Source organism: Giraffa tippelskirchi, chromosome 10 (assembly GCF_054371585.1).
Source record: "Giraffa tippelskirchi isolate mGirTip1 chromosome 10, T2T-mGirTip1v1.2.pri, whole genome shotgun sequence".
NCBI classification, from domain to species: domain Eukaryota; kingdom Metazoa; phylum Chordata; class Mammalia; order Artiodactyla; family Giraffidae; genus Giraffa; species Giraffa tippelskirchi.
This window is the reverse complement of record NC_137284.1, coordinates 145549980-145575746: the sequence shown is the minus strand read 5'-3', so window position 1 is coordinate 145575746 and position 25767 is coordinate 145549980. Positions and strand designations below refer to the sequence as shown.

Genomic DNA, 25767 nt, shown 5'->3' with positions numbered 1-25767 from the left:
AATGAGGAAAGTGACTATCTACAGGATGGGAAGGGATAATGGGAAAGGGAGACACAGGCAACCTCTTGGGTACTGGAAATGTTCATTTCTTGATCTGGGTGGAAGTTAAATGAGTGTTCACGTAAACTGTTAATTGCATGTGTATTTTCTTCACAGTTTTAAAAAGTTTAAATGTCCTAATTTTGGGGGAAAGGGGGAACCTATTCAACAAAACTGAAAAAGAACAGTTAAGAAGTAGCTGAAATAATCCTAAGAAATAGAGAATGCCTAAGAGGATTTTAAAAAAGGGAAACAGATTTCTGATAGATAAGAAAGTTGACATATCAAGTCAAGGAAGAAGCTTTAACTTTTTACCTTAGCACTTTTTAAATGCATGCTGAATATATAGGAAAAGAGAACAGAAAAATAATGGATTGTTTCACAATCAAGTTAAATATTTAAACAAGTTGACTTTTACTAACTAACTAGTGTCACAGGTATGATTTTTAAGAGACTTTTTCTACTTTTAAAACAATTTAATTTGCCATGACCTATTAATTATTAATCATCATGTTTTCCAGTTTTTTCTTTAATTCTGCTAATACATGACACCAAGTATTTTTAAGTTGTATAGGGTTATTATAAAAAAACAGGAGGCCCCTGCCCAACTGCACAATGGAAGATGATGGATAAACTCCCAAAACTTTTTCCCTCTTTATCACTCTAACATTTTTCTATTAGTTTTCCATTAAATCAAAATATGAGCATTTATTAATATTCACAACTGAGTCACAGAACATATTACATTTCTATTTCTCAGTTTTGCTGGATGTAATGAACAGTTTCTACGTTTTATAATTTGCTTAGTTTTTAGGTATTCATCACTAAATCAGCCCCAAACTTTCCAACAAATCCCTTTCAATAGGTTCAAGTATATCAAGTAGTCTATGAATTTCACTTTTTTTTTACTCAGATGTATCCTTCTCTGAAGTCTTTCTCCAGCTGCTCTCCAGTGGCTCAGTGGAAAAGAATTCACCTGTAATGCAGGGAACTCAATCCCTGGGTTGGGAAGATCCCCCGGAGGAGGAAATGGCAACCCACTTCAGTATTCTTGCCTGGAGAATCCCATGGACAGAGGACCCTGGCCAGCTACGGTCCATAGGGTTACAAAGAGTTGGACACGACTGAGCTACTGAACACACATACATACATAAACATACACAATCTTCCCTCGAGTCTGCTGCAAGCTACCATCCTGGACTTTCCTTCACTATCACCCTGGAAATTCCTTGGCCTGATTCCATTAACATAATTATCTATTTGCTTTATGCCAATGAAACAGGAAGTTTCAAAGTATCTATGCCAGAATACTAACTAAAAATAAGCCACAGAATGAAATATAAAATTAACTTTTCTGTTTAGGATATAACAACACAGTTAATGTTGTGATTTAGAATCAGTTGAAAAAATCCTTTACTATTATCAACCATATTAAGACACCTGGTTGATTATATTTATTTGTTCAGGGGTGGGATTTTTTTTTCTTTGGGGAGGTAGCTAATACTTTAGCTTTTATTATATAACACATTCATATCGTTTCAAAAATCAATACTGCAATATAAGTTACATTGACACGGGTCTGGTTTTATCCCTATCCCTTCCCTATTTCCTCTTGCCTCCATCAGTAGCCATTTTTAGTTTTTTGTCTTTTAAAAATATAAGCATATATTTTCTCTTTCACACTTATTTCTCCCCCCCCACTTATTTCTTTTAAAAAACATTATATATTTATTTTAAAATTAAAAAAAAATATGTGTGCCTTAGTTACAGCACACAACTTGCAGCATGTGGGATCTAATTCCCTGACCAGGGATAGAACCTGGGCCCCTGCACTAGGAGTGTGGAATCTTAGCCACTGTACCACCAGAGAAGTCCCTCTCTTGCTTATTTCTTATTGTTACTGAGATACTGCTTTTAGGGATACCTCAGTGGACAGAGGTTAAGAAACACACACTAATACATCTCACTCTACTTCTCGGATGTCAGCATGACACATTCCTTAGCATCTTGCCACTTTCCACTCAACAACACACCCTGGAATTCACTCCACAGCAAACTATGGGGCTCTTCCTCACTCCTTTTCTACATCTGCACAATGATAGGGTATCCCACCAGTTATCTACTGCTAGTCACTCCAATTTTTCACTATTGCAAGCACTACTGCAACAACGCTGCACATACCTAATTTCATACATGATTTTGCAGTTCTACCTTTGGGATAGATTTCTAAAAGTGAATATTGCTGGGTCAATGAGGAAATGCATTTCCCATTTTGCTGCTGCTGCTGCTGCTGCTGCTAAGTCGCTTCAGTCGTGTCCGACTCTGTGCGACCCCATAGACGGCAGCCCACCAGGCTCCGCCGTCCCTGGGATTCTCCAAGCAAGAATACTGGAGTAGGTTGCCGTTTCCTTCTCCAGTGCATGAAAGGGAAAAGTGAAAGTGAAGTCGCTCAGTCGTGTCCGACTCTTAGCGACCCCATGGACTGCAGCCTACCAGGCTCCTCCATCCATGGGATTTCCCAGGCAAGAGTACTGGAGTGGGGTGCCATTGCCTTCTCCTCCCATTTTGCTAGATGTTGTCAAATTCCACACCACAGGAATTCTACCATTTTCACATTCCCATCAGCAATACTGCTGAGTGTCTTCCTTTCTCCAGTTTCATCCAAAAAGTATAACGTGGTTTTTTTTTTGTTTTTTTTTTGCCATTTTATTCAGTGAAAACATGGTGTTTCACTATAGTTTTAATTTGTATTTCTACTATTATGAGCATATTGTCATGCTTACATGTATTACTTCTGCTTTGCTGTTACCTAAAACACACTCTCTATTAAATCTTTCCTTCTGCATTATTTTCTTCTGCTGTTTTTCTACCTTTTGAATATTCACCGTTTGTCATTTTCACTTATGTAAACATTTTACGCTAAGAATTTTCTACTGATAATAGCTTTGGCTATAACCCAGATATGGCTATGAGCCATATCCAGTGTGTCACCTGTTTTTAAAGTTTTGTTGGAACAGCCAGATTAACTTATGTATATATCATCTTATGACTGCTTTCACACTACAATGGAAGAGTCTGAAAGTTGCAAAAGACATCATATGAACCACAAACTTTAAAATATTTACTATCCTTCTGTTTAAAAAAAAAAAAAAGTTTACCAACCCTCACTATAATGCCTTGATTCTGATGTGTTATGTCAGGAAACTCAACAATTTTATTTGAATTTTCACTTTAAGCCAAGAGTTGTTTGGCAGTATGTTTGTGAGTTTCCAGATAGAAGGGTCTTTTCCAATTTTCTGTACTGATATTTAGTCCAAAAACGTGGTATCTATTTTGGGGACGTTTTTGGATTGTTTTGTTTATACATCAACGAAAAATCATTTTTTCATCAATGCTCCACATGCATTTTCAAGATGATGCATTCTCCCATATGTAATATACAAACATGAGATCCACCTTTTTTGGTTGTGTTATTTAGGTCTTAAACAACCTAGTAACATTTCTGGTCACTTCACTCATTTTCAACTGAGATTTTTAAGTCTTCTTTTATTAATATGCTCTAATTCTTACTGACTCTCCTGAAACATTTTTAAAAAATCATCAAAATTCTCATTAATATCAATCTGTCCAATAATACATTTTCAGTAAGACTTGCAGCATGTAACCTTATGTTACCTCTTCAATGAATTTCTAGCCTGAGTTCTACCTTTGTGCAACATTAAAATAGTGACCTCTGTTTTCTTTGATTTGTCTGGCATATCTTTGTCTAACCTCTTATTCTTAACTTTTCTTGTCTGAATCTTTCAGTTTTGTGGTTATATCTTTTGCATACAGCACAGGGGTAGATTTTATGTTAATTAACTTCAAAATATGTTTCTCTTAAGAAGTCAGTTAAGCTCATTTAATAACATGCCTGATATGGTCTCAATTCTGTCATAGAGAGACAGAATAAATTATTCCACTGTGTTTATTTCCTTTGTTCTTTTTTTCCCCTTCCGTATCTCTTTTGAGGCTTCTCAGGTGACGCTAGTGGTAAAAAAAAAAAAAAAAAAAAAAAAACCTGGCTGCCAATGCAGAAGACATAAGAGACACGGGTTCGATCCCTGGGTTGGGAAGATACCATGGAGAAGGAAAATGGCATCCCACTCCAGTATTCTTGCCTGGAGAATCCCATGGACAGAGGAGCCTAGCAGACTATAGCCCATGGGGTCGCACAGATTAGGACATGACTGAAGTGACTTAGCATATTTCTTTTGGTATCTAAGGAACAGTTTGGGTTTTTGTCCTAATGGTCCTTTTTATATAAATACCTTTATATAACCTTAGTCCTTTCATAAATACTGTCTATTGATTCCCTAGTATAAGTAATATTGAAATTAGCTCTTTTTCCCTCTCATATCATCTCTGTACTGAATCCCCCAGTATCTATTTAAAGTAATATTCTTTGATGCCCTGGTGAATTTCTATAAGGCAATCAATGAGCCTATAAAATCATTTCTTGGTTGCTATTCTCTAATAGCTTCCTCAGGAAAGATTTACATGAACTATATTTTTTAAGTTCTTGAATAATTGTATTATGTCTACCTTGTTAGGGCATGTAACAAACAAGTACATACTACTTTGTCACCCCTTCTCCCTGTTATTAATATTAAATTCAGTTCTACAGTTAGACATAAGAATTTCCTGCGGAACATCTTCCCTGTTGTTTTTTGGCATAAGATCTTTTGACAGTAATGTACAGACTCAACAGCATAGTACGGGTATAAAAACAGACAAATAGATCAATGGAATAGAACAGAGAGGCCAGAAATAAACCCAGACATACACGGACTACTGACACTTAACAAAGGCAGTGCAGTACAAAAGAACAGCCTTTTCAACAGCAGTAGTGGAAAAATTAAAATATCCATATGTAAAATTAACTTGGATTTATGCTTTATATCACATATCAACATTAACTGAAAATAGATCATTGACCTGAATGTAAAACATAAAATTAAGAAACTTCAAGGAGAAAACGTTGGTGTTAAGCAAAGATTTCTTTGATACAGCACAAAAGAAAATAAGATAAATTGGACTTCATCAAAATAAGGAATCAAGGATCCTTGGAGAAATAACTAAGGCTGATACAGAAAAAGTACGAGATAAACCTAGAAACTCTTTGTTTTGTCAGGAACTATAGCTCAAAAGTCAGCAAGGCTGTGTCAAACAACAAGTCGAATTTGAAGGGGTCTGTACTACCCAAATGGGAACAATTTGATCATCAAAATTAAAAAAAAAGAAATTGATTATAACATATTAAATAAAAAATTAGAGAAGCCCCTAATAATGATAAATAAATGAAAAAGGAAAATGTCACTGAAGCAGTAAATTATCAACCAATAAGCATGGAATGATATAAAAAATCACCATATTGCAACATCACAGTAACAACTGATAAAAGCATGAGTTAGCAGTGCATGTCCATCTAAGGATTTGGGGAACTGAATATTCACAGATCCCCAAACTCATAGCAAGTATTAATTACAAAAGGGAGAAAAAAGCACAATCTTTTGGGTGAAGAAAAGCATTCACCACCTTCAGTACAGTTCAGTCACTCAGTCGTATCCGACACTTTGTGACCCCATGAACCGCAGCACGCCAGGCCTCCCTGTCCATCACCAACTCCTGGAGTCCACCCAAAGCCATGTACATCGTTTAGATGATGCCATCCAACCATCTGATCCTCTGTTGTCCCCTTCTCCTCCTGCCCTCAATCTTTCCCAGCATCAGGGTCTTTTCAAATGGGTCAGCTCTTCGCATCATCACCTTAAACAAGTGATTAAACTTGTTTGACCAAAACTGGTAATAATCAGAAAAGATGAGAAGCTAAAGACAAAAGAGAAAAGGAAAGATATACCCATTTGAATGCAGAGTTCCAAAGAATAGCAAGGAGAGATAAGAAAGCCTTCCACAGTGATCAGTGCAAAGAAATAGAGGAAAACAAAAGAATGGGAAAGACTAGAGATTTCTTCAAGAAAATTAGAGGTACCAAGGGAACATTTCATGCAAGATGGGCTCAATAAAGGACAGAAATGGTATGGACCTAACAGAAGCAGAAGATATAAAGAAGAGATGGCAAGAATACACAGAAGAATACACAAAAAAGATCGTCATGACCCAGATAACCATGATTTGATCACTCACCTAGAGCCAGACATCCTGGAATGTGAAGTCAAATGGGCCTTAGGAAGCATCACTGTGAACAAAGCTAGCGGAGGTGATGGAATTCCAGCTGAGCTATTTCAAATCCTAAAAGATGATGCTGTGAGAGTGCTGCACTCAATATGCCAGCAAATTTGGAAAACTCAGCAGTGGCCACAGGACTGGAAAAGGTCAGTTTTCATTCCAATCCCAAAGAAGGCAATGCCAAAGAATGTTCAAACTACCGCACCATTGCACTCATCTCTGCTGCTGCTGCTGCTAAGTCGCTTCAGTTGTATCCGACTCTGTGCAACCCCATAGACGGCAGCCCACCAGGCTCTGCCATCCCTGGGATTCTCCAGGCAAGAACACTGGAGTGGGCAGCACTCATCTCACACGCTAGCAAAGTAATGCTCAAAATTCTCCAAGCCAGGCTTCAACAGGGAACCGTGAACTTCCAGATGTTCAAGCTGGATTAGAAAAGGCAGAGGAACCACAGATCAAATTGCCAACATCTGTTGGGTCATAGAAAAAGCAAGAGAGTTCCAAAAAAACATCAGCTTTATTGACTACACCAAAGCCTTAGACTGTGTGGATCACAACAAACTGTTGAAAGTTCTTAAAGAGATGGGAATACCAGACCAGCTTACCTGCCTCCTGAGAAATCTGTATGCAGGTCAAGAAGCAATAGTTAGAACCGGACATGGTGAGAGACTTTATTTTTGGGGGCTCCAAAATTACTGCAGATGGTGATTGCAGCCATGAAATTAAGACACTTGCTCCTTGGAAGAAAAGCTATGACCAACCTAGATAGCATATTTAAAAGCAGAGACATTACTTTGCTGACAAAGGTCTGTCTAGTCAAAGCTATGGTTTTTCCAGTAGTCATGTATGGATGAGAGAGTTGGACTATAAAGAAAGTTGAGCGCCAAAGAATTGATGCTTTTCAACTGTGGTGTTGGAGAAGACTCTTGAGAGTCCCTTGGACTTCAAGGAGATCCAACCAGTCCATCCTAAAGCAGATCAGTCCTGGTTGTTCACTGGAAGGACTGATGCGGAAGTTGAAACTCCAATACTTTGCAGTCGTAAGAACTGACTCTTTGGAAAAGACCTTGATGCTGGGAAAGATTGAAGGCAGGAGGAGAAGGGGATGACAGAGGATGAGAGGGTTGGATGGCATCACCAACTCAATGGGTATGAGTTTGAGCAAGCTCCAGGAGTTGGTAATGGACAGGGAAGCCTGGCGTGCTGCAGTCCATGGGGTTGCAGAGAGTCGGACACAACTGACCAACTGGACTGAACTGATACTAATGTGAGAAATAAAGAAAATACAGCAAAATCTGGTATCCTTAGTAAGAGGATGTAAGGACAATACTCGCTAAGTTCTTACACGTAGCCTTTATGCTTGAAAATCAGTTGGTTGGATATAGTCTCTACATTGGCAGGCAGACTTCTTTAATGCTGAGTCACCTTGGATATCGTCTTTCTTACGTTTTCTTCCTGTGAAAATTTCAAAATCTTTACAGTCTTTTGGACTCTAATGTTGATGTTGGAGTCCAATGATAATCTGACATTCTTTGCATTGTTAAGTGATGCAGTCTTTTTGTATAGATGTCCAAAATGTTTTCTTTAAAACCCTGGAACATGTTTCAGTGGTGGCTGTAGGTACATGGTAAGCTCTTTCAATGTAGATGTTTATCATACTTTAAAAGACATTTTCTTGGAATTTTTTCCTGTTCCTTTATTTCAGTACTCTTCAGGTACCGGGAAGCCTGGTGTGCTGCGGTCCATGGGGTTGCAAAGAGCTGGGCATGACTCAGCAACTGAACAACAACAACTATTATAAATGTCCATTTTTTTATGGGTATGAGAATAGAAGGTCTTACCTTTTTCTCTATGAATTTCTTTGAGCTCTTTTTCTACTTGTTGATTAGCTTTCATCTTTTTCTACCCTTTACTTCTTTTATAGTAGTTTCTAGAGTGCCTTGGCTTCCCAGGTGGCTCAGTGGTAAAGAATTCACCTGCGCATGCAGGAGATGCAGGAGACGTGGGTTTGATCCCTGGGTTGGGAAGATCCCCTGGGGAGGAAATGGCACCCACTCTAGTATTCTTGCCTGGACAAAGGAGCTTGGTGCGCTATAGTCCATGTGTTCACAAAGAGTCAGACTCAACTGTGGGACTGACACGAGCACAAGACTGTCTATTCAAGAACTTTCTAATTTCTGAAATACTTCTAATTTTATTCCTTAACTCTCAGTTTTTCTTTTCATGACTTCTGTAGCATAGTTATCTCATTTCTGAATTTTGTAATTCTGGTTTATGTTATTTTTACATAACATTCTGTTTTATTTGTAGAAATAGGTTTCATTATATCTTTACTTTAAGACTAAGCTACAGTGCTATCTCCATTTCTTCAGATCTGTTATTCAGAGAGATGTTGTCTTTTTTTCCTTATATAATATCTTTGAAAGGTGTAAAACCATAGTAGATTCCATAATTCATATTATGTTGTTTTCCTATATTTATAAGAGAAGTTTCCTATGTATGAGTTGTAAACGGGCTAATCTTTTGTACTGAAGTTATCTCAAGATGTATGCCTTGGGAAAGGGTCTGGTGGAACTTTTACAACCTCGAGGTATTCTTTTTATCTATTCTTAGCAGCTAACTGAAAAGTATACAATGCTCTGCTCAAATTAACCAAGAGGGTACTCTCTCTACCCCCTTCTGATGTCTATGCTCATTTTCAAAAAACTCTATTTCCTTGCTGCAAGCCTCAAGTGGTCTCTATTACCTGCTCAGTTCAGTGAAGGAATTTGTTTTCCTCACAAGAGCCGTGAGCTTAGGTACTGACTACACTCCGTGGCTACATCACATCAGAACTGGTTTCAGTATCACTATAATCTTGATCTTTAGCAGCAAACATGATCTGTAATCATAATACATTTTACAGGGAAAACCATCCACTTTGAGGACACCTAGAGAAACCTTCTATATTTATGCCTTTTCTTGCCTTCTCTCCTGTTCACAATAAAGAAAACATTTCTTCTCCTATCCAGTCACCAATGTCTCCACTATGCCTTGGATCAATCCTACTCTGCCTTCTCAGAGGCCTCACACAGTCACACATCTCTTCTTTTGTATGTTCAGTAGCTCACTTGAGTGGATCCCAAAATAGATCTACAATATGACCCAGCAATTCCACTCCTGGTATGTATCTGAAGAGCAAAAATGCTAATTCAAAAAAGATATATGCACTCCAATGTACACAGCAGCATTATTTATAATTGCCAAGATACAGAAGCAACCTAAGTGTCCATCAACAGATAACTGGATAAAGACGATGTGGTATGTATATATACATTTACACACACAGGAAAACAACTCACCCATAAAAAACAAAATTTTGTCATTTGCACCACCGTGGATGGACTTGGAAGGCGTTAGGCTAAGTGAAGTAAGTCAGAGAAAGACAAATACTGCATATCACTTACATACATGGAATCTAAAAAAAATACAACAAACTAGTACAGAAAACAAAAAAGAAGCAGGTTCACAGATACAAAGAACAAACTACGGTTACCAGTGTGTGTGTGTGTGTGTGTGTGTGGGGTCAATATAAGGACAAGAGGGAGGATGTACAAACTACTGGGTATAAGATAGTATTGCACAACACAGGAACTATAGCCAGTATTTTGTAATAACTGTAAATGGAGAGTAACCTTTAAATATTGTGTAAACAATAAACAAACATGCTTAAGTCTTTCCGAGTTACAAAAAGAACAAATATTCCTCAATTCCTTTTTCTTCCCGGGTATTGCCTTATCCCTTTCCTCCCTCACCTCAAAAGTAAACTTTTTTCTTTTTACAAAGTTGGTAAATTTTCCACCTACGTCTCTTTACCTCCTACTCACCCTAACATGGTTTTCCCTTTTACCTCTCTACCAAACATACTTTTGCAAGACCTCCACGTTTCTAACCCTAAGATCCTCTTGACCTCTCTTACTAGCCCTTGCAGGAGCTTGCCAATGAACCACTGCTGCCTTTCTTAATGCTTTATTTCCTTCACTTCCATGATACTACATTTTTCTGGTTTTCTTCTACATCTTGTCTGTCTCCTTTGCAGGTTCATTATCTAGTAGTCATTCAGTTCAATTCAGTCGCTCAGTCATGTCCAACTCTTTGCAACCCCATGGACCGCAGCACGCCAGGCCTCCCTGTCTATCACCAACTCCGGAGTTTACTCAAACTCATGTCCGTTGAGTTGGTGATGCCATCCAACCATCTCATCATCTGTTGTACTCTTCTTCTCCTGCCCTCAATCTTTCCCAGCATCAGGGTCTTTTCAAATGAGTCAACTCTTCGCATGAGGTGGCCAAAGTATTGGAGTTTCAGCTTCAACATCAGTCCTTCCAATGAACACCCAGGATTGATCTCCTTAGGATGGACTGGTTGGATCTCCTTGCAGTCCAAGGGACTCTCAAGAGTCTTCTCCAACACCACAGTTCAAAAGCATCAATTCTTCAGTGCTCAGCTTTCTTTACAGTCTAACTCTCACATCCATACATGACCACTGGAAAAACCATAGCCTTGACTAGATAGACCTTTGTTGGCAAAGTAATGTCTCTGCTTTTTAATATGCTATCAAGGTTGGTCATAACTTTCCTTCCAAGGAGTAAGGGTCTTTTAATTTAATGGCTGCAATCATCATCTGCAGTGATTTTGGAGCCCAGAAAAATAAAGTCAGCCACTGTTTACACTGTTTCCCCATCTATTTGCCATGAAGTGACGGGACCAGATGCCATGATTTTAGTTTTCTGAATGTTGAGCTTTAAGCCAATTTTTTCCCTCTCCTCTTTCACTTTCATCAGAGGCTTTTTAGTTCTTCTTCACTTTCTGCTATAAGGGTGGTATCATCTGTATATCTGAGGTTATTGATATTTCTCCTGGCAATCTTGATTCCAGCTGTGCTTCATCCAGCCCAGCGTTTCTCATGATGTACTCTGCATGTAAGTTAAATAAGCAGGGTGACAATATACAGCCTTGACGGACTCCTTTTCCTATTTGGAACCAGTCTGTTGTTCCATGCCCAGTTCTTACTGTTGCTTCCTGACCTACATATAGATTTCTCAACAGGCAGGTCAGGTGGTCTGGTATTCCCATTTCTTTCAGGATTTTCCACAGTTTACTGTGATCCACACAGTCAAAGGCTTTGGCATAGTCAATAAAGCAGAAGTAGATGTTTTTCTGGAACTCTCTTGCTTTTTCTATGATCCAAAGGATGTTGGCAATTTGACCTCTGGTTCCTCTGCCTTTTCTAAATCCAGCTTGAACATCTGGAAGTTCACAGTTCACGTATTGCTTGAAGCTTGGCTTGGAGAATTTTGAGCATTGTTTTACTAGCGTGTGAAATGAGTGCAATTGTGCAGTAGTTTGAACATTCTTTGGCACTGCTTTTTTTCTTTGGGATTGGAATGAAAACTGACCTTTTCCAGTCCTGTGGCCACTGCTGAGTTTTCCAAATATGCTGGCATACTGAGTGCAGCACTTTCACAGCATCATCTTTCAGGATTTGAAATAGCTCAGCTGGAATTCCATCACCTCCACTAGCTTTGTTCGTAGTGATGCTTCCTAAGGTCCACTTGACTTCACATTCCAGGATGTCTGATGGTGAGTGATCACACCATCGTGATTATCTGGGTCATGAAGATTTTTGTAGAGTTCTTCTATGTATTCTTGCCACCTCTTCTTTGTATCTTCTGCTTCTGTTAGGTCCATACCATTTTTGTCCTTTATTGGGCCCATCTTTGCATGAAATGTTCCCTTGGTACCTCTAATTTTGTTGAAGCGATCTCTAGTCTTTCTCATTCTATTGTTTTCCTCTATTTCTTTGCACTGATTACTGAGGAAGGCTTTCTTATCTCTCCTTGCTATTCTTTGCAACTCTGCATTCAAATAGTTATATCTTTCCTTTTCTCCTTTGCTTTTCCCTTCTCTTCTTTTCACAGCTATTTGTAAGCCCTCCTCAGACAGCCATTTTGCTTTTTTGCCTTTCTTTTTCTTGGGGATGGTCTTGATCCCTGTCTCCTGTACAATGTCACGAACCTCCATCCATAGTTCTTCAGGCACTTGTCTATCATATCTAGTCCCTTAAATCTATTTCTCACTTCAACTGTATAATCATAAGGGATTTGATTTAGGTCATACCTGAATGGTCTAGTGGTTGTCCCTACTTTCTTCAATTTAAGTCTGAATTTGGCAATAAGGAGTTCATGATCTGAGCCAGATACTGGTGCCTTTCCCTTCTCCAGGGGATCTTCCCAACCCAGAGATCGAACCCAGGTCTCCCACATTGCAGGCAGATTCTTTACCAGCTGAGGCACAAGGGAAGCCCAGTAGTTGTTACACATAAGAATTCCTAAAGGCTTGTCTTACGTGATGATCTCCACACTCTAGTTTCTAAGAGCAGAAGAGGAAACCGAAGACAGCAAGAAGATCAAAAAGGAAGGGTCAGGGAAGAGAGAGAACTTGAACAACAGGACAAGTCTAGAAGATGATGAGGAGAGGAAGGACTATAAATCAACATACATCAGTATAGAGACAGACAGACACTAAAAATATCAAGTGTTTTAGGCTCTCTTCCTGGCTAAGCTGAGTGCTGAAGATATATAGTTAAGAGATACCAAGGAGCCTATCCATCCATAATCAAAATAAAGATATTCTGGTAATTATGACTCCTATTTAAGAATTTCTATTAAGAACTTTTATTAAGAATTAAGTATTAAATAATACTATTTAAGAATTTCTTTTAAATTTTGTTGTACCATAATATGAATACCTATGAACTATTTTTATTAAAAGAAATCAAAGTTCTTTGAGGAATAGGATTGTTTTGCAACTTTAAAGAGAATGTGAAAAATGTTTTTAAAGACAGATAAACACGGAAAAACATTGAGATAATTCAGCTGATAGTCATGTTCATGCATTGTTTTAAACACAAATATTTGAATAAGCACCCTACATATATATTATTTATATATAGTAAAAACTACTGTACCTTGTACATAATAAATCACAAAAATGTAAGATATTTTTAAAGAATGAAATACTCTTAAATGTATTGCTAATCATGAAAGCTTCATACCGTTACGGACTAATGGTCCAAGATGTAATACACACTTGAGGCATAGTTCACCATTAAAATAGTAAGTGTCAATTTCAAAGAATCTTATTAATTTTCAAACTTTCAGGTCCACTCCTTGTTAGACCTAGATAGTCACTGCTGTTAACTTCCTAATAAGACTGATGAAGAACCTATAATATGTCAGTTCGGCTATTCTAATGTTGTTATATTTGCAAAATTAGTATTATCTTTAAGATAGCTAAAAAGGAGATTTCAAACAATTTAAGCATGGTGGGAAAAATCACAATGCCATCAACTCCATACACCTGATAAAATTAAACACAAAATAAGGCAGCAGCCAGGCAGCAATGGTTATAGCTTTCTACACAAAGTGGATCTCTTCGCCAGCTAACCCACCACTGATTGCACATTCAGGTGTCAAGAACGACAAGTATCTATCCCTCTACAAAACATTGAAGACATCATCAAAAATGAGCAGTCCTGATTTCTCAGAGCTCAGCTTTCTGTCACTGGGGAAGAAGCAAGTCAACAGAATCCAATCTTGATTATAGATTTAACTGGAACTATCTCTACACTTTTAATTGGAATTGGGGATCACTTTTTTTAAAGAATTTATCATTTTTTAATTGAATGAAGTATAGTTGATTTACAACGTTGTGTTAGTTTCAGGAATATACCAAAGTGATTCAGTGTTTTATATATATAGAAGTGAAAGTGTTAGGTTTTCAGTCATGTCCGACTCTTTGTGACCCCACAGACTGAAGCCTACTAGACTCCTCTGTCCATGGGATTTCCCAGACAAGAATACTGGAGTGTATATATAAAATATACTCTTTTTCAGATTCCTTTCCATTATCATCATTATAGGAAATTAAGAATAGTTCCTTGTTCTATACCGTAAAACCTTGTTGTTTATCTATTTTAGAAATAGTAGTGTGTATCTGTTAAATCCCAAACTCCTAATTTATCCCCCCACCTTCTTCCTGTTTGGTAATGGTAAGTTTGTTCTATATCTGCGAGTCTATTTCTGTTTTATAAATAAGTTCATCATTTTTTTAAGATTACACATAAAAATCATATATGGCATTTGTCTTTCTCCGACTGACTGACTTTGTATGATAACCTCGAGGTCCATCCATGTTGCTACAAATGACATTATTTCATTCTTTTTTTGTGGCTGAGTAATATGCTGGGAAAGATTGAAGGTAGGAGAAGGGGACGACAGAGGATGAGATGGTTTGATGGCATCACCGACTTGATGGACATGACTTTGAGTAAGCTCCGGGAGTTGGTGATGGACAGGGAAGTCTGGCGTGCTGCAGTCCATGGGGTTGCAAAGAGTCGGATATGACTGAGTGAATGAACTGAGTAATATTCCATTCACATCTTCTTTATCCAGTCATCTGTCAGTGGACGCTTAGGTTGCTTCCATGTCTTCACTGTTGTAAACAGTGCTGCTATGAACACTGGAGTGCATGTATCTTTTCAAATTACAGAGTTTTCACCTTTTCCAATTATAGGCCCAGGAGTGGAACTGCAGGATTATATGGTATTACTATTTTTAGTTTAAGGAACCTCCATACTCTTCTCCACAGTGACTACACCAATTTACATTCTCCCCACCAGAGTAAGAGGGTTCCCTTTTCACTATATCCTCTCCAGCATTTATTATTTGTAGACACTTTGATGATGGCCATTCAGCATGAAGTGATACCTCATTGTGATTGTGATTTGCATTTCTCTGATATTTAGCCATGTTGGGCATCTTTCCACGTACCTGTTAGCCATCTGGATGTCTTCTCTGGAGAAATGTCTTTAGGTCTTCTGCCCATTTTTGATGAGTTTATTTTTTTTTTATTGAGCTATATGAGCTGCTTATGTATTCTGGAAATTAATCCCTTGTCAGTCACATTGTTTGCAAATATTTTACCCCATTCCTTAGCTTACTAAGTTTGTTTATGGTTTCCTTAACTGTGCAAAATATTTTAAGTTTAATTAGGTCCCATTTGCTTATTTTTGTTTTATTCCCATTACTCTAGTAGACAGATTCAAAAAATACTGCTATGACTTATGTCAAAGTGTTCTTCCTAATGTTTTCCTCTAGGAGTTTTATAGTATCCAGCCTTATATGTAGGTCTTCAATCCATTTTGTTTATTTTTGTATATGGAGTTAGAGAATGTTTTAATTTGATTCATTTACATGTAGCTGTCCAGTTTTTCCAGCATTACCTACTGAGATAATGTATATTCTTGCCTCTTTTGTTAAAGATGAATTGACCAAAGATGTTGGGGGAGGGGGGAATCACTTTTTATGGCTATGGCACATGTGCCCTACATCTTAAAATTTAGGGACTTTTCAGACTCTCGAGACCACAGGACTTTGAGTGGCATCCATATGGAACTTCCCTAGGAATGGAGATTAAAGGGTTTTATGCCAGGATCCTGGTAATGGCCTACCATGATCTTCAATCTTTGACAGCTGAAGTCCATAAACTTATCCAAGCACATGTAAATTGTGTTACAATTTGCAGGAGAAAAAAAACACAATAGGGTCTGCAGTAGAGAAATCTCATCACCTCCAAGGCAGCTGTGTATAGTTTTGTTTTTGTCTTTTGCTTTTATGGAAGATTCCCAGGTCTCAATCTAGGTCTCAATCTTCCAGGGCTCTAAGCACAACTAAATTTGGTGGGTAGGCAAGGGGAGATTCAGATCCAGATTCAGATACAGCACCAGGGACTGCCTAATTTAAAAGGGCAAATGACGATTATAGACATACCACTTGCTAAGTCATGTATCCCCCGGGTGCTACATATGCCAAGAAAAGCCTTATTGCTAACTCACACAAAGGTACATTTTGGGCTTGCAGCAACCCTGACTTCTCTTCAGGATACGATGTGTGCAACGCAGCCAAGTGGCATGCTTATTCATGAGACCACAACAATCTATACAACCAAGTACTTTCAAATTTAATTTATGCAAATAAGTTCTAATGTTCTCCTTCACCTCACTAGGCTCATTTCATAATATGGTATACATTCCATTTTAGAGACTACTGGTCTAGTATATACTTAAAAAGATACAAGTAAAATTTGATAAAGGGATCAAGGAAGATACAAGAGACATGTGCATCTATGTGACAGTTTAAACTGGTACAGTCTCTAAGAAGAATTTAAAGGGAAAAGTCTAGAGATCTAAGGACCAAAGTTTGCTGATTACCACATTTGAGTATAGGGGAAAAAAAGCAATGTGATTAAAAAATGGTCTTCTGACAACCACTTTCCAACAGGACAGAGTAACTAATAGCAGGACAAGCCTATCTGACATGAACAATATGTGTAACCGGGAAGAATATGTATGAAGTTAACTGTTTTCAGGCACTGAACAATAGAAATCGATGCCAGTGATCCCTGAAAAAGGGAAAACTCAGGAAGTGAGCCCCTATAATACCTTGATTCTCTACCTGGGAACTATATTCTGGCTGTGGTATAGGGAACTAGAGCCTAAGCAGGACACAGATTAGAAGCCAGAGGAAAATTTGAGTGGTGAAATAGGTAAGTACTCAAGAGAAGGGAACTGCACAGAGGAACGGTACCAGCAGTCTATGAAGGGTTTCTCTGAATCCTTGGCTGAAGGCTACCATGCATGTGCAGGGTGAGACTTACAGAAGTTTACCAGAGAGCAGCTGCTAAGGGATTGAGAGAGGAGAAAAGATGCTAGAGGCCCACAGGGAAGAAAGAGAAAATAAATAAAAAGATGGCAATCTTAAACTGGATCATACCAATAATAACTTAAAATGTAAATACATTAAACAATTAAAAGTAAAATTTTACAACTTGGATAAAAAGCAAGACACAATCATACACTACCTATAAGAGATACAATATAAAGGTTAAAAGTAAAAGGATGGAAAAAATATACAATTTACACACAAAGATAAGAAAACTGATAGCTATAATAAGATAACAGGAGTACATCAAGGCTGTATATTGTCACCTTGCTTATTTAACTTATATGCAGAGTACATCATGTGAAATGCTGGAATGGATGAAGCACAAGCTGGAATCAAGACCGCTGGGAGAAATATCAATAACCTCAGATATGCAGATGACACCACCCTTATGGCAGAAAGTGAAGAAGAACTAAAGAGCCTCTTGATGCAAGTGAAAGAGGAGAGTGAAAAAGTTGGCTTAAAGCTCAACATTCAGAAAACAAAATCATGGCATCCGGTCCCATCACTTCATGGCAAACAGACCAGGAAACAGTGGAAACAGTGACAGACTTTATTTTCTTGGAATCCAAAATCTCTGCAGATGGTGACTGCAGTCATGAAATTAAAAGAATGCTTGCTCCTTGGAAGAAAAGCTATGACAAACCTAGACAGCATATTAAAAAGCAGAGACATCACTTTGCTGACAAAGGTCCGTTTAGTCAAAACTATGGTTTTTCCAGTAGTCATGTACAGATGTGAGAGTTGGACAGTAAAGATAGCTGAGCACCGAAGAACTGATGCTTTTGAATTGTAGTGTTGGAGAAGACTCTTCCGAGTCCTGTGGACTGCAAAGAGGTCAAACTAGTCAATCCTAAGGGAAATCAACCCTGAACATTCATTGGAAGGACGACTGATGCTGAAGCTGAAGCTCCAGTACTTTGGCCACCTGATGTGAAGAGCTGACTCATTAGAAAAGATGCTGATGCTGGGAAAGATTGAGGGGAGGAGGAGAAGGGGACGACAGAGGATAAGATGGTTGGATGACATCACCAACTCGATGGACACGATTTTGAGCAAGCTCTGGGAGATGGTGAAGGACAAGGAAGCCTGGTGTGTGCAGTCCATGCAGTCGCAAAGAATCAGACATGACTGAGCGACTGAACAACAGGCATCATGAAACAGTATGAAAGAACAACATTTCATAGTGTTAGGGCAGGCAATCCATCAATAAGACAAAGCTTCAAAATACCTGTAACAGAAACTGACTGGAAAAAAGGAATTAAGTGACAAATCAGCCATCATGATTGAAGATTTTAACATTCTTTTTCCCATAACTGACAGAACAAGCAAACAAAAAACAAACCTGACAAAGAACAATAGAAATATAACATATTTTTACAACACTATCAACCAACTTGACCTAATTAAATTACAGAACACTACTCCCAGCAAACGGAGAATTTAAGTTCTTTAAGTGCACATTCATCAAAACAGATTATACACTAGGATGTAAAATGTCTCACTAAACTTCAAAAGATTTAAATCCTACAGAGCATTTTTTTTACTCGAATGAAATAAGCTATCTAGAAAGTCCCCCATACATCTATAAATTTAACACACTTCTAGGCAACCCATTGGTCAAAAGATGAAACATCATTCAGCTCCTGAATACACTAAAAGGATAAAAGAATGTTATGAACAAACTCATGCCAATAAATGTACCAATAAGCTGAATCATATACTTTTATTCACACAATTTACTGAAATGGATTCAAGAAGAAATAGAAAAAATCTGATAGCCCTATTTCTATTAAAGACACTGAATTCCTAACCAAAATCCTCCCCATAAAGAAAACTCCAAGTCCATGTGGATTTACTAGTGAATTCTGTCAAATACTTAAGGAGGCATTAGCAGTAATATAAAAACTCTTTCAGAAAACAGAGATAGGGGGAACACCTTATACCATATTTTGAGGTATTACCTTGATGCCAAAATCAGGTAAGAACAGAAGATAACCATATCACCAATGTTCCTCATGAATATAAGAAAAAAAAATCCTTCAAATATTAGCAAGTCAAATCCAGAAATGCACAGAAAGGACAATACACTGTGACCAAGAATTCAAGACTGGTTTAACATATGAAAATCAATGGAAGTCACCACAGTAACAGGAAAAAAAAAAAAAAAATCTACCACATAATCATTTTAATAAATATAGAAAATGCATTTGACCAAATTCATCATTCATTCATGGTAAAAACCCTCAAGACATTTGAAATAGAAGGGAATCTCTTAATATTATGATAATGGGCAATTATAAAAAACAAAGAAGCTAACATATTACTGGTGAGCAACTTAATGTTTTTTTTTTTTAATTGGAGGATAATTGCTTTACAATGTTGTTAGTTTCTGCCATACAATAATGTGAATCAGCCATAAGTATATATATATGACCACTCCCTCTTGAACCTCCATCCCACTTCTCTAGATTGTCAAAGAGTATGGGGTTGAGCTCCCTGTGTTATACAGCAACTTCCCACTAGCTGTTTCATGCATGGTAGTGTGTATGTTTCAATGCTACTGTGGATGTTTCAATTCATCCCACCCTCTCCATCCCCTGCTGTGACAGTGCCCAATTTAATGTTTTATCCCTAAGATCAGAAATAAGAAAAGAATGTCATTTCTCATTTAATACTGAAATTAACTAAACTTCTCTTCAATATGGTACTGGAAGTCCTAGCTAGTGTAAGAGAAGAAAAAGTCATGAATTATATAAAAATGAAAAGAAATAACTAAAACTACCTGCAACCAACATGACAGTCTATGTTGAAATTCCTAAGGAATCTACAAAAAGCTACTAGATTTAATTGAATTTAGCAAGAGAGTGGGATACAATCAACATACAAAAGTCAATTGTATTTCAGTGTATAAGCAATAATTGGAAACAAAAAATTTTAAATATCACTTTCAATATTGTTAAAGGACATTATCATAGAACATTTCAGAACAAACTTCACAAAAGAAATCAGCTCCCAGAATTGATGGTTACATGTTACAGACTGCCAGTTAATAAGGAGAACTGATGGACTCATATTTTACTCTCCCTTTGACAGCTAAAGTGACCCCTTTCAAAAGTGTGCTCAGTGGTCTTTAAAAATAGCTCTTAGAGCTTGCTACTCTTTGGCTGAACAGTACATCCACACTATAAAATATTGTATAACATTGTAACATTTCACAACATTGTAACATTTAAGATCAGTTTGTCTCCTGACTTCATGTACCATAATGTATCTAAAGAAAATATTTTCCAAGCTCTTCCCCCTTTCCTGGACATTACTGCATATTAAGAAAATAAAAGTCTTGTGGTCACTCATTTTCCAACTGGTAGCAATATAAAATTTAAACAATGTTCTCAATATGGGCTTGGTGGCTACCATGAATTGTGTCTAAGCATTTACAAAAACTGTATCTTTGCTGTTACAAATTAGCTTTGTTTCTTCTTTACAACAATCAAACCATTTTGTTGATTTTTGTAAAAAAAAAAAAAATTGTCGTCAGAAAACACTTTCTATAAAGTTTATTTAAGATAACAAAGGGAGCACCAAAAAGCACTTAACGAAAGGGAAACTAGGTTTGATGTGTTGAGAACACTACACTTTGAATTTGGTCTTCATTTTCTAAAGAATCCTCTTTGAGCAACTGTACTTTGGAATAATACAGCTTGAACTGAAAAAAACAAAACAAAACAAAACCCAACCATTAGGGTTTATGATTATCCAGAATTCTTAAGTAAAGCTATGACATACTGAGCTCTCTGGGGTGAGAGGTCTAAAAAACTATTTGCAACAAGCATACCAGGTAATTCTAGTAAAGTGAAAATTTGAAAACCCCTATCTGAATCTTTATGCTTTCTTTATAGTCCAACTCTCACATCCATACATGACTACTGGAAAAACCATAGCTTTGACTAGATCTAAATCTGAGTATAACTGCAACACATGTGGCCTCAACAAAACTAGTTTTGTTTGGCCTTCAGAATGGGTCCAGACTGAGTATGTGTTAATTACTTGCCATTATCTATTGACTCATTGGAAAAGATCATGATGCTGGGAAGGATTGGGGGCAGAAGAAAGGGATGACAGAGTATGAGATGGCTGGATGGCATCACTGACTCCATGGACATGGGTTTGGGTGAACTTCGGGAGTTGGTGATGGACAGGGAGGCCTGGCGTGCTGAGATTCATGGGGTCGCAAAGAGTCGAACACGACTGAGCGACTGAACTGAATACTAAAGAAACGTTACATTTCTCCAGAGCTCAGACTTCACATTAAAAATTAAAGATCCTCCAACCCTGGCCCTGCTCTATCACAGGACAACCTGCTGGAGCTAAGTAGAGTTTGCTCCCTTCCTTTCTCTCCCACCATTCCCTATTATTTTACCCAAGCCTTCTAGTTCCCCATCTCAGTTACTCGCTTAGCTCCTGACAGGATTGTAGTTTGACCTTTGATGTCTGTCCCCATAAGTTCATTAGGAGAGGAACAGAGATAATGAACCTTATTTACAGTTGATCCTTGAACAAGCTGGGGGTTAAGGGTGCTGACACTTGTGCAGTTGAAAATTTGAATATAACTTACCGTTGACCTTCCCCATCCCAGTTCTGCATCCTTGGATTCAACCCATGACAAATCACGTACTACTCTAGTATTTACTATTGAAAAAAATCTGTGTATTAGTGCACCCTTGCAGTTCAAACTGTGCTGCCTAAGGGTTAACTGTGGTTCTGAAATAAACTATTAACTTTTGCTACAGCTGGTTATTAAAATAAATCTGCAAGGAGAGAGTAAGGGAGAAAATATTCAAGTAATTAAGACTCAACATAGTATTTTTAATTTATTGAAGATAATCCTAACTTTTTTTCTTTAGAGATATATGCGGAAGTATTGTTTGTAAAAGAAATCTTCCTCAGTATAAAAAAAACAAAAATATTACTTTCTGATTTAAAAGCGTTCCTGAACTCTGGCTTACAATACAAACACAAAGATAAAAAAATATTTGGAGACTGCAACATTTTGAGAACTTTAGTGGCAAACTTGCCTCAGAATTGAGGATCAGAGCTTCCATTACTAGTGTTCTCATTCATTCAGATCTAAATGTCATGCCCTGGAACACAATACATCTTAATTCTAGAATTATGTAAAATTCAGATCCTAATTGGCTACTGGCCGTTTTAAACATTTAAAATATAAATAAGAGAAACCCTTAAATGTGTCTAAAAATTAAGAACTAAAATTTAAGTTTCACCTGTACTAACTTTCCAACAGGTGGGCCATGTCAAGAGCAAATTAGCGTGAAGGGTCTGAGATTTTTTACCCTACTTGCAAACTAACAAAGTATTAGCTTACCATGGAAGCCGGGAGAAGGCATGAGACTGGTGAATCGGAGACAAAGCGCAGTTTATTACTTCCAGTAATAACATAAGCCACAGCATCAACACTTGAGCACTGGTTCCCAGAGCCCCAGTTCTCACCTGGCAAGGTGAAGCGGGTCAGTTGACACTTGCTTAAGCAACACCAGCAATGGACTGTGTTGCAGGAGAGGAAGCCCAAGTTTAGGGAACCCTAATCTTTTATGATGGGCAATAAGCATGCCTGCCTTCTACTCCGGGAGACACTGATCTGTTACTATTGCACCATATGCACGGTTCCTCTTTGCTCTGATGGTAGACACTGTCTCTACCATCCAAGGCTTTTCCTTATACAAACATCCTTTAAAAACAGAAACAAAGGGCAGTCAGTCAGTACCTCCCCTGGCAAGCTCTGCAGAAACAGCCGGACCCAGGGAAAACTGTCTCGCAACTAGACACTGTTCCTAACATATTAATAAATCAAGAGTCTAACACTGCAACCTATTTAAAAGCATCAAGTTCATGTATTCTTTGACCTAGCTCAATTATTTAATGAGCAACTTTTCTCTAACTACATGAACCAGTCCCTTTTAAAAAGGCAGTATATGTAAAACCGAATTATTTCCGGTTACTTTGTCTTTTTTAAAGGGAGGTGCTCAAATATTCGCCATGTAAACGTTTAAAACCTCAATTATTCTACCACAAACAATTTACTGTGCTTGCTTCAACTTTGTGTTTCAAAACCTGTTAACGTTAGCAATGGGACCTACCTGTCAAAAGTCTCATTATACGGTAACAAACACCACAAAGAGAACAGTAACTTAAACATTTCCAGCTGCTGTCCACGAAATCCAAGAAAATGCTGCACTCCAAATCACTTTTTTCTATTTGTTTTTACCATTTACCGTCTCAAAACAGAATCTCCGAAAGAGAAGCAACGCAAAACACCGTCTCTTAGTTCCTTTGTCCCCATCGGAGAGAACGAGGGCTCATTAAGGTAAATAACCCAAAACATGCAAGACAAAAAAAAAAAAAAACAGAATCCGATATGTAACCAAAGAAAAGTCCCCACCACCTCTTCTTCATCCCTCCCTTCCCCTCACCAGCTCAGATAGCGTGGGTACAGATGAGATGATTAGGATCACCTGGACAAAGCTGCGGGGAGGAAGAGGGTAGCGGTTAACTAGATGCAGCCGCCAAAGGGCCGGAGATAGACAACAGCGCACTCCGACAGAGGTTTTCAAAAGTACGGGTTGCACGGGCCACGCAGCCGGGAGGAGAAGGCTGGGGGGCGTGGGGGGGAGGGGAGCAGCAGCTCGGCCAAGTCCACAGCGCCGGGGGAAGTTGCTCGCGGGGCGCGCGGACGCCGCAGAGCGCGCGGGCCCTCCATGTCACCGCCGCCAGCACAGACCCTCCTCGCCCCTCCCCCGCCGAGCACCCCGGGCGGGTCGCCGCGCCGCCCCGGGGCGCCGGCCTCCCCACCCCACCCGACCGTCTCGCCTCTCACCTTGGGTAGCGAACGGCGAGGAGCCGCTGACCGGCGAGCCGGGGGCGGGGACGGGCGGCGGGGTTTCCGCGGAGCCCAGCATGGGCGCGGGCAGCATGAGGTAGCGCTGGGGCGCGGGCAGGCAGCGCTGGCAGAAGGAGTGCAGGCAGGGCAGCAGCTTGGGAGCCCGGCTCTGGATGTTCTGGTGGCACACGGCGCAAGTGTCCAACAGGTTGAGCCGGGCCGCCTCGCCTCCGCGCTCCGAGTCAGGGCACTGGCGACTCTCGGCCTCGTTCTCCCCGCTCGGCGCCGCCGAGGGCCCCCCGGCGGCCGCCGCCGAAGCGGCCGCGGCCGCCGCCGCCGCCTTCTCCATAGCTACCTCCATTGTCCTGCCCCCGCCGCCACCGCCGGGAAAGGGGGAGCGCGTTCTCTGCCCGCCGCCGCCCGCGATCCTCCTAGGCCGCTCCGGTGACCCGCAGGAGAGGGAGGGACGGAGGCCCGGGCCGAGGAAGCCTCCTCAGGCCCCGGGGACCCGCCTCCCGGGTGGCGCGGCCGGAAGAAGAGGATCTGTCAGCGGGGACTGCTCTTCGCATCGGGAAGGCTGAGCCCGGCTCGCTTCGCCAACCGCCGCGGCGCTCGTCGAATCCGCCCAGCCCGCCCTCGCCTCGCCGCCTTTCTCTGGGGCCCGCGAGCCCCACCTCAGGCCACGCCCCCGCCCTCCCTCTCCCAGCAACCGAAGCGGAGGCAGGGCGAGAGCCGTCCTATCCAGCCGCGTCTGATCGGTGGGCGGGGCCTGCCGAAGCCCGCGAGGCTCAGACCGCCGCGGCGGGAGGCTGGGGAGGTGGGAGGGCGCTTGCCCAGCCCCGCCCCCCAAGCTCCGATAACCGCGGCCTCTGATTGGTCTTTTGTGTGTGTTTGGCTCCCCTAAAAAGATTAAGCGTTTATTTGTTAACGATCGACCACATAATTCGGTCCGACTGTGTTAGCTCCTCCTATGGGGCGGGGCTTCACTGTGTGTACCCAAAGCTGTTAATTAACTGCTTCGAAAAACTGTTTACTACTGCGGACAGAGGTCCTGTAGGAAGAGTAAATATGGTGGGAGGGTCGAAGGATAACGAAGTCGACTGAAGAGCAAAGGGAAGAATTTTTCAAAAAGGGAAAATATATAGAAAAGATATTGTGGAAGTAGCATGGATTTTGCCACCCGGATTTACTAATCTCTGTGATAAGAGGGGAGGTTCTTTAGAAAGTCCGAAAAGTTTAAAGGTTTTCCCCATGAAAAAGGTGAAATTAATTTTTAAATAAAGTCAGTGATTGGCTTTTTAGGTGAATAAAACTGATTTATTCTTCAAGGGATTAACGAAGACTGTTTAATAAATATGGCATCGTTACAAGAAATGGAAATGTCAATACTGATATCCAAATAATTCTAAAATATCTTTTTCATTTCCCCATACTCTCACTGCCCCCCCCCCCCCCCCCCCCGCCAAACTTAGATCAGAAGTTACAATCTTTTCACTTTAAAAATGGCCAAGCTTTACAAAAGTATAGAAATAGGGTAGGGGAAACAAGCCTCTGTACACACTTGACTGTGAGAAAAAAAACTATGGAAGTGCCATTTTAAAGAATACATAAAATGATGCTGGACCTTTGCAGAGAGTAGGATGGGGTCAGAATAGGCTTTGTTAAAATGGAAATGATCCTGTATAGAGAAATAGTAAGTAGCCAAGATAGCGATGGTCAGGCTCTCTTGCCCTGCTTCCTGTAAACAACTTTGCATGGTTATGTAACAGCTGAGATCAT

The 25767-nt window shown here is 39.6% G+C and overlaps 1 protein-coding gene across 17 annotated transcripts in view; it reads right to left on the bottom strand.

Moving 5' to 3' along the window:
- The window catches only part of TRIM24 (tripartite motif containing 24), a 351893-nt gene that overhangs the window by 79223 nt on the left and 246903 nt on the right, over positions 1-25767 (bottom strand). For 4 of the 17 annotated variants that reach the window (XM_081533085.1, XM_081533088.1, XM_081533086.1 and 1 more), the window contains exon 1: positions 23986-24644. The exons of 12 other annotated variants lie outside the window; for them this stretch is intronic. In XM_081533085.1, the coding sequence (XP_081389211.1) occupies positions 23986-24349 (364 nt within the window). In that variant the 5' untranslated portion in view covers positions 24350-24644. Of the gene's footprint in view, positions 1-22476; positions 22503-22601; positions 23368-23985; positions 24645-25767 lie in introns of those variants that run through there. One more of the 17 variants, XM_081533097.1, reaches the window with a different exon arrangement.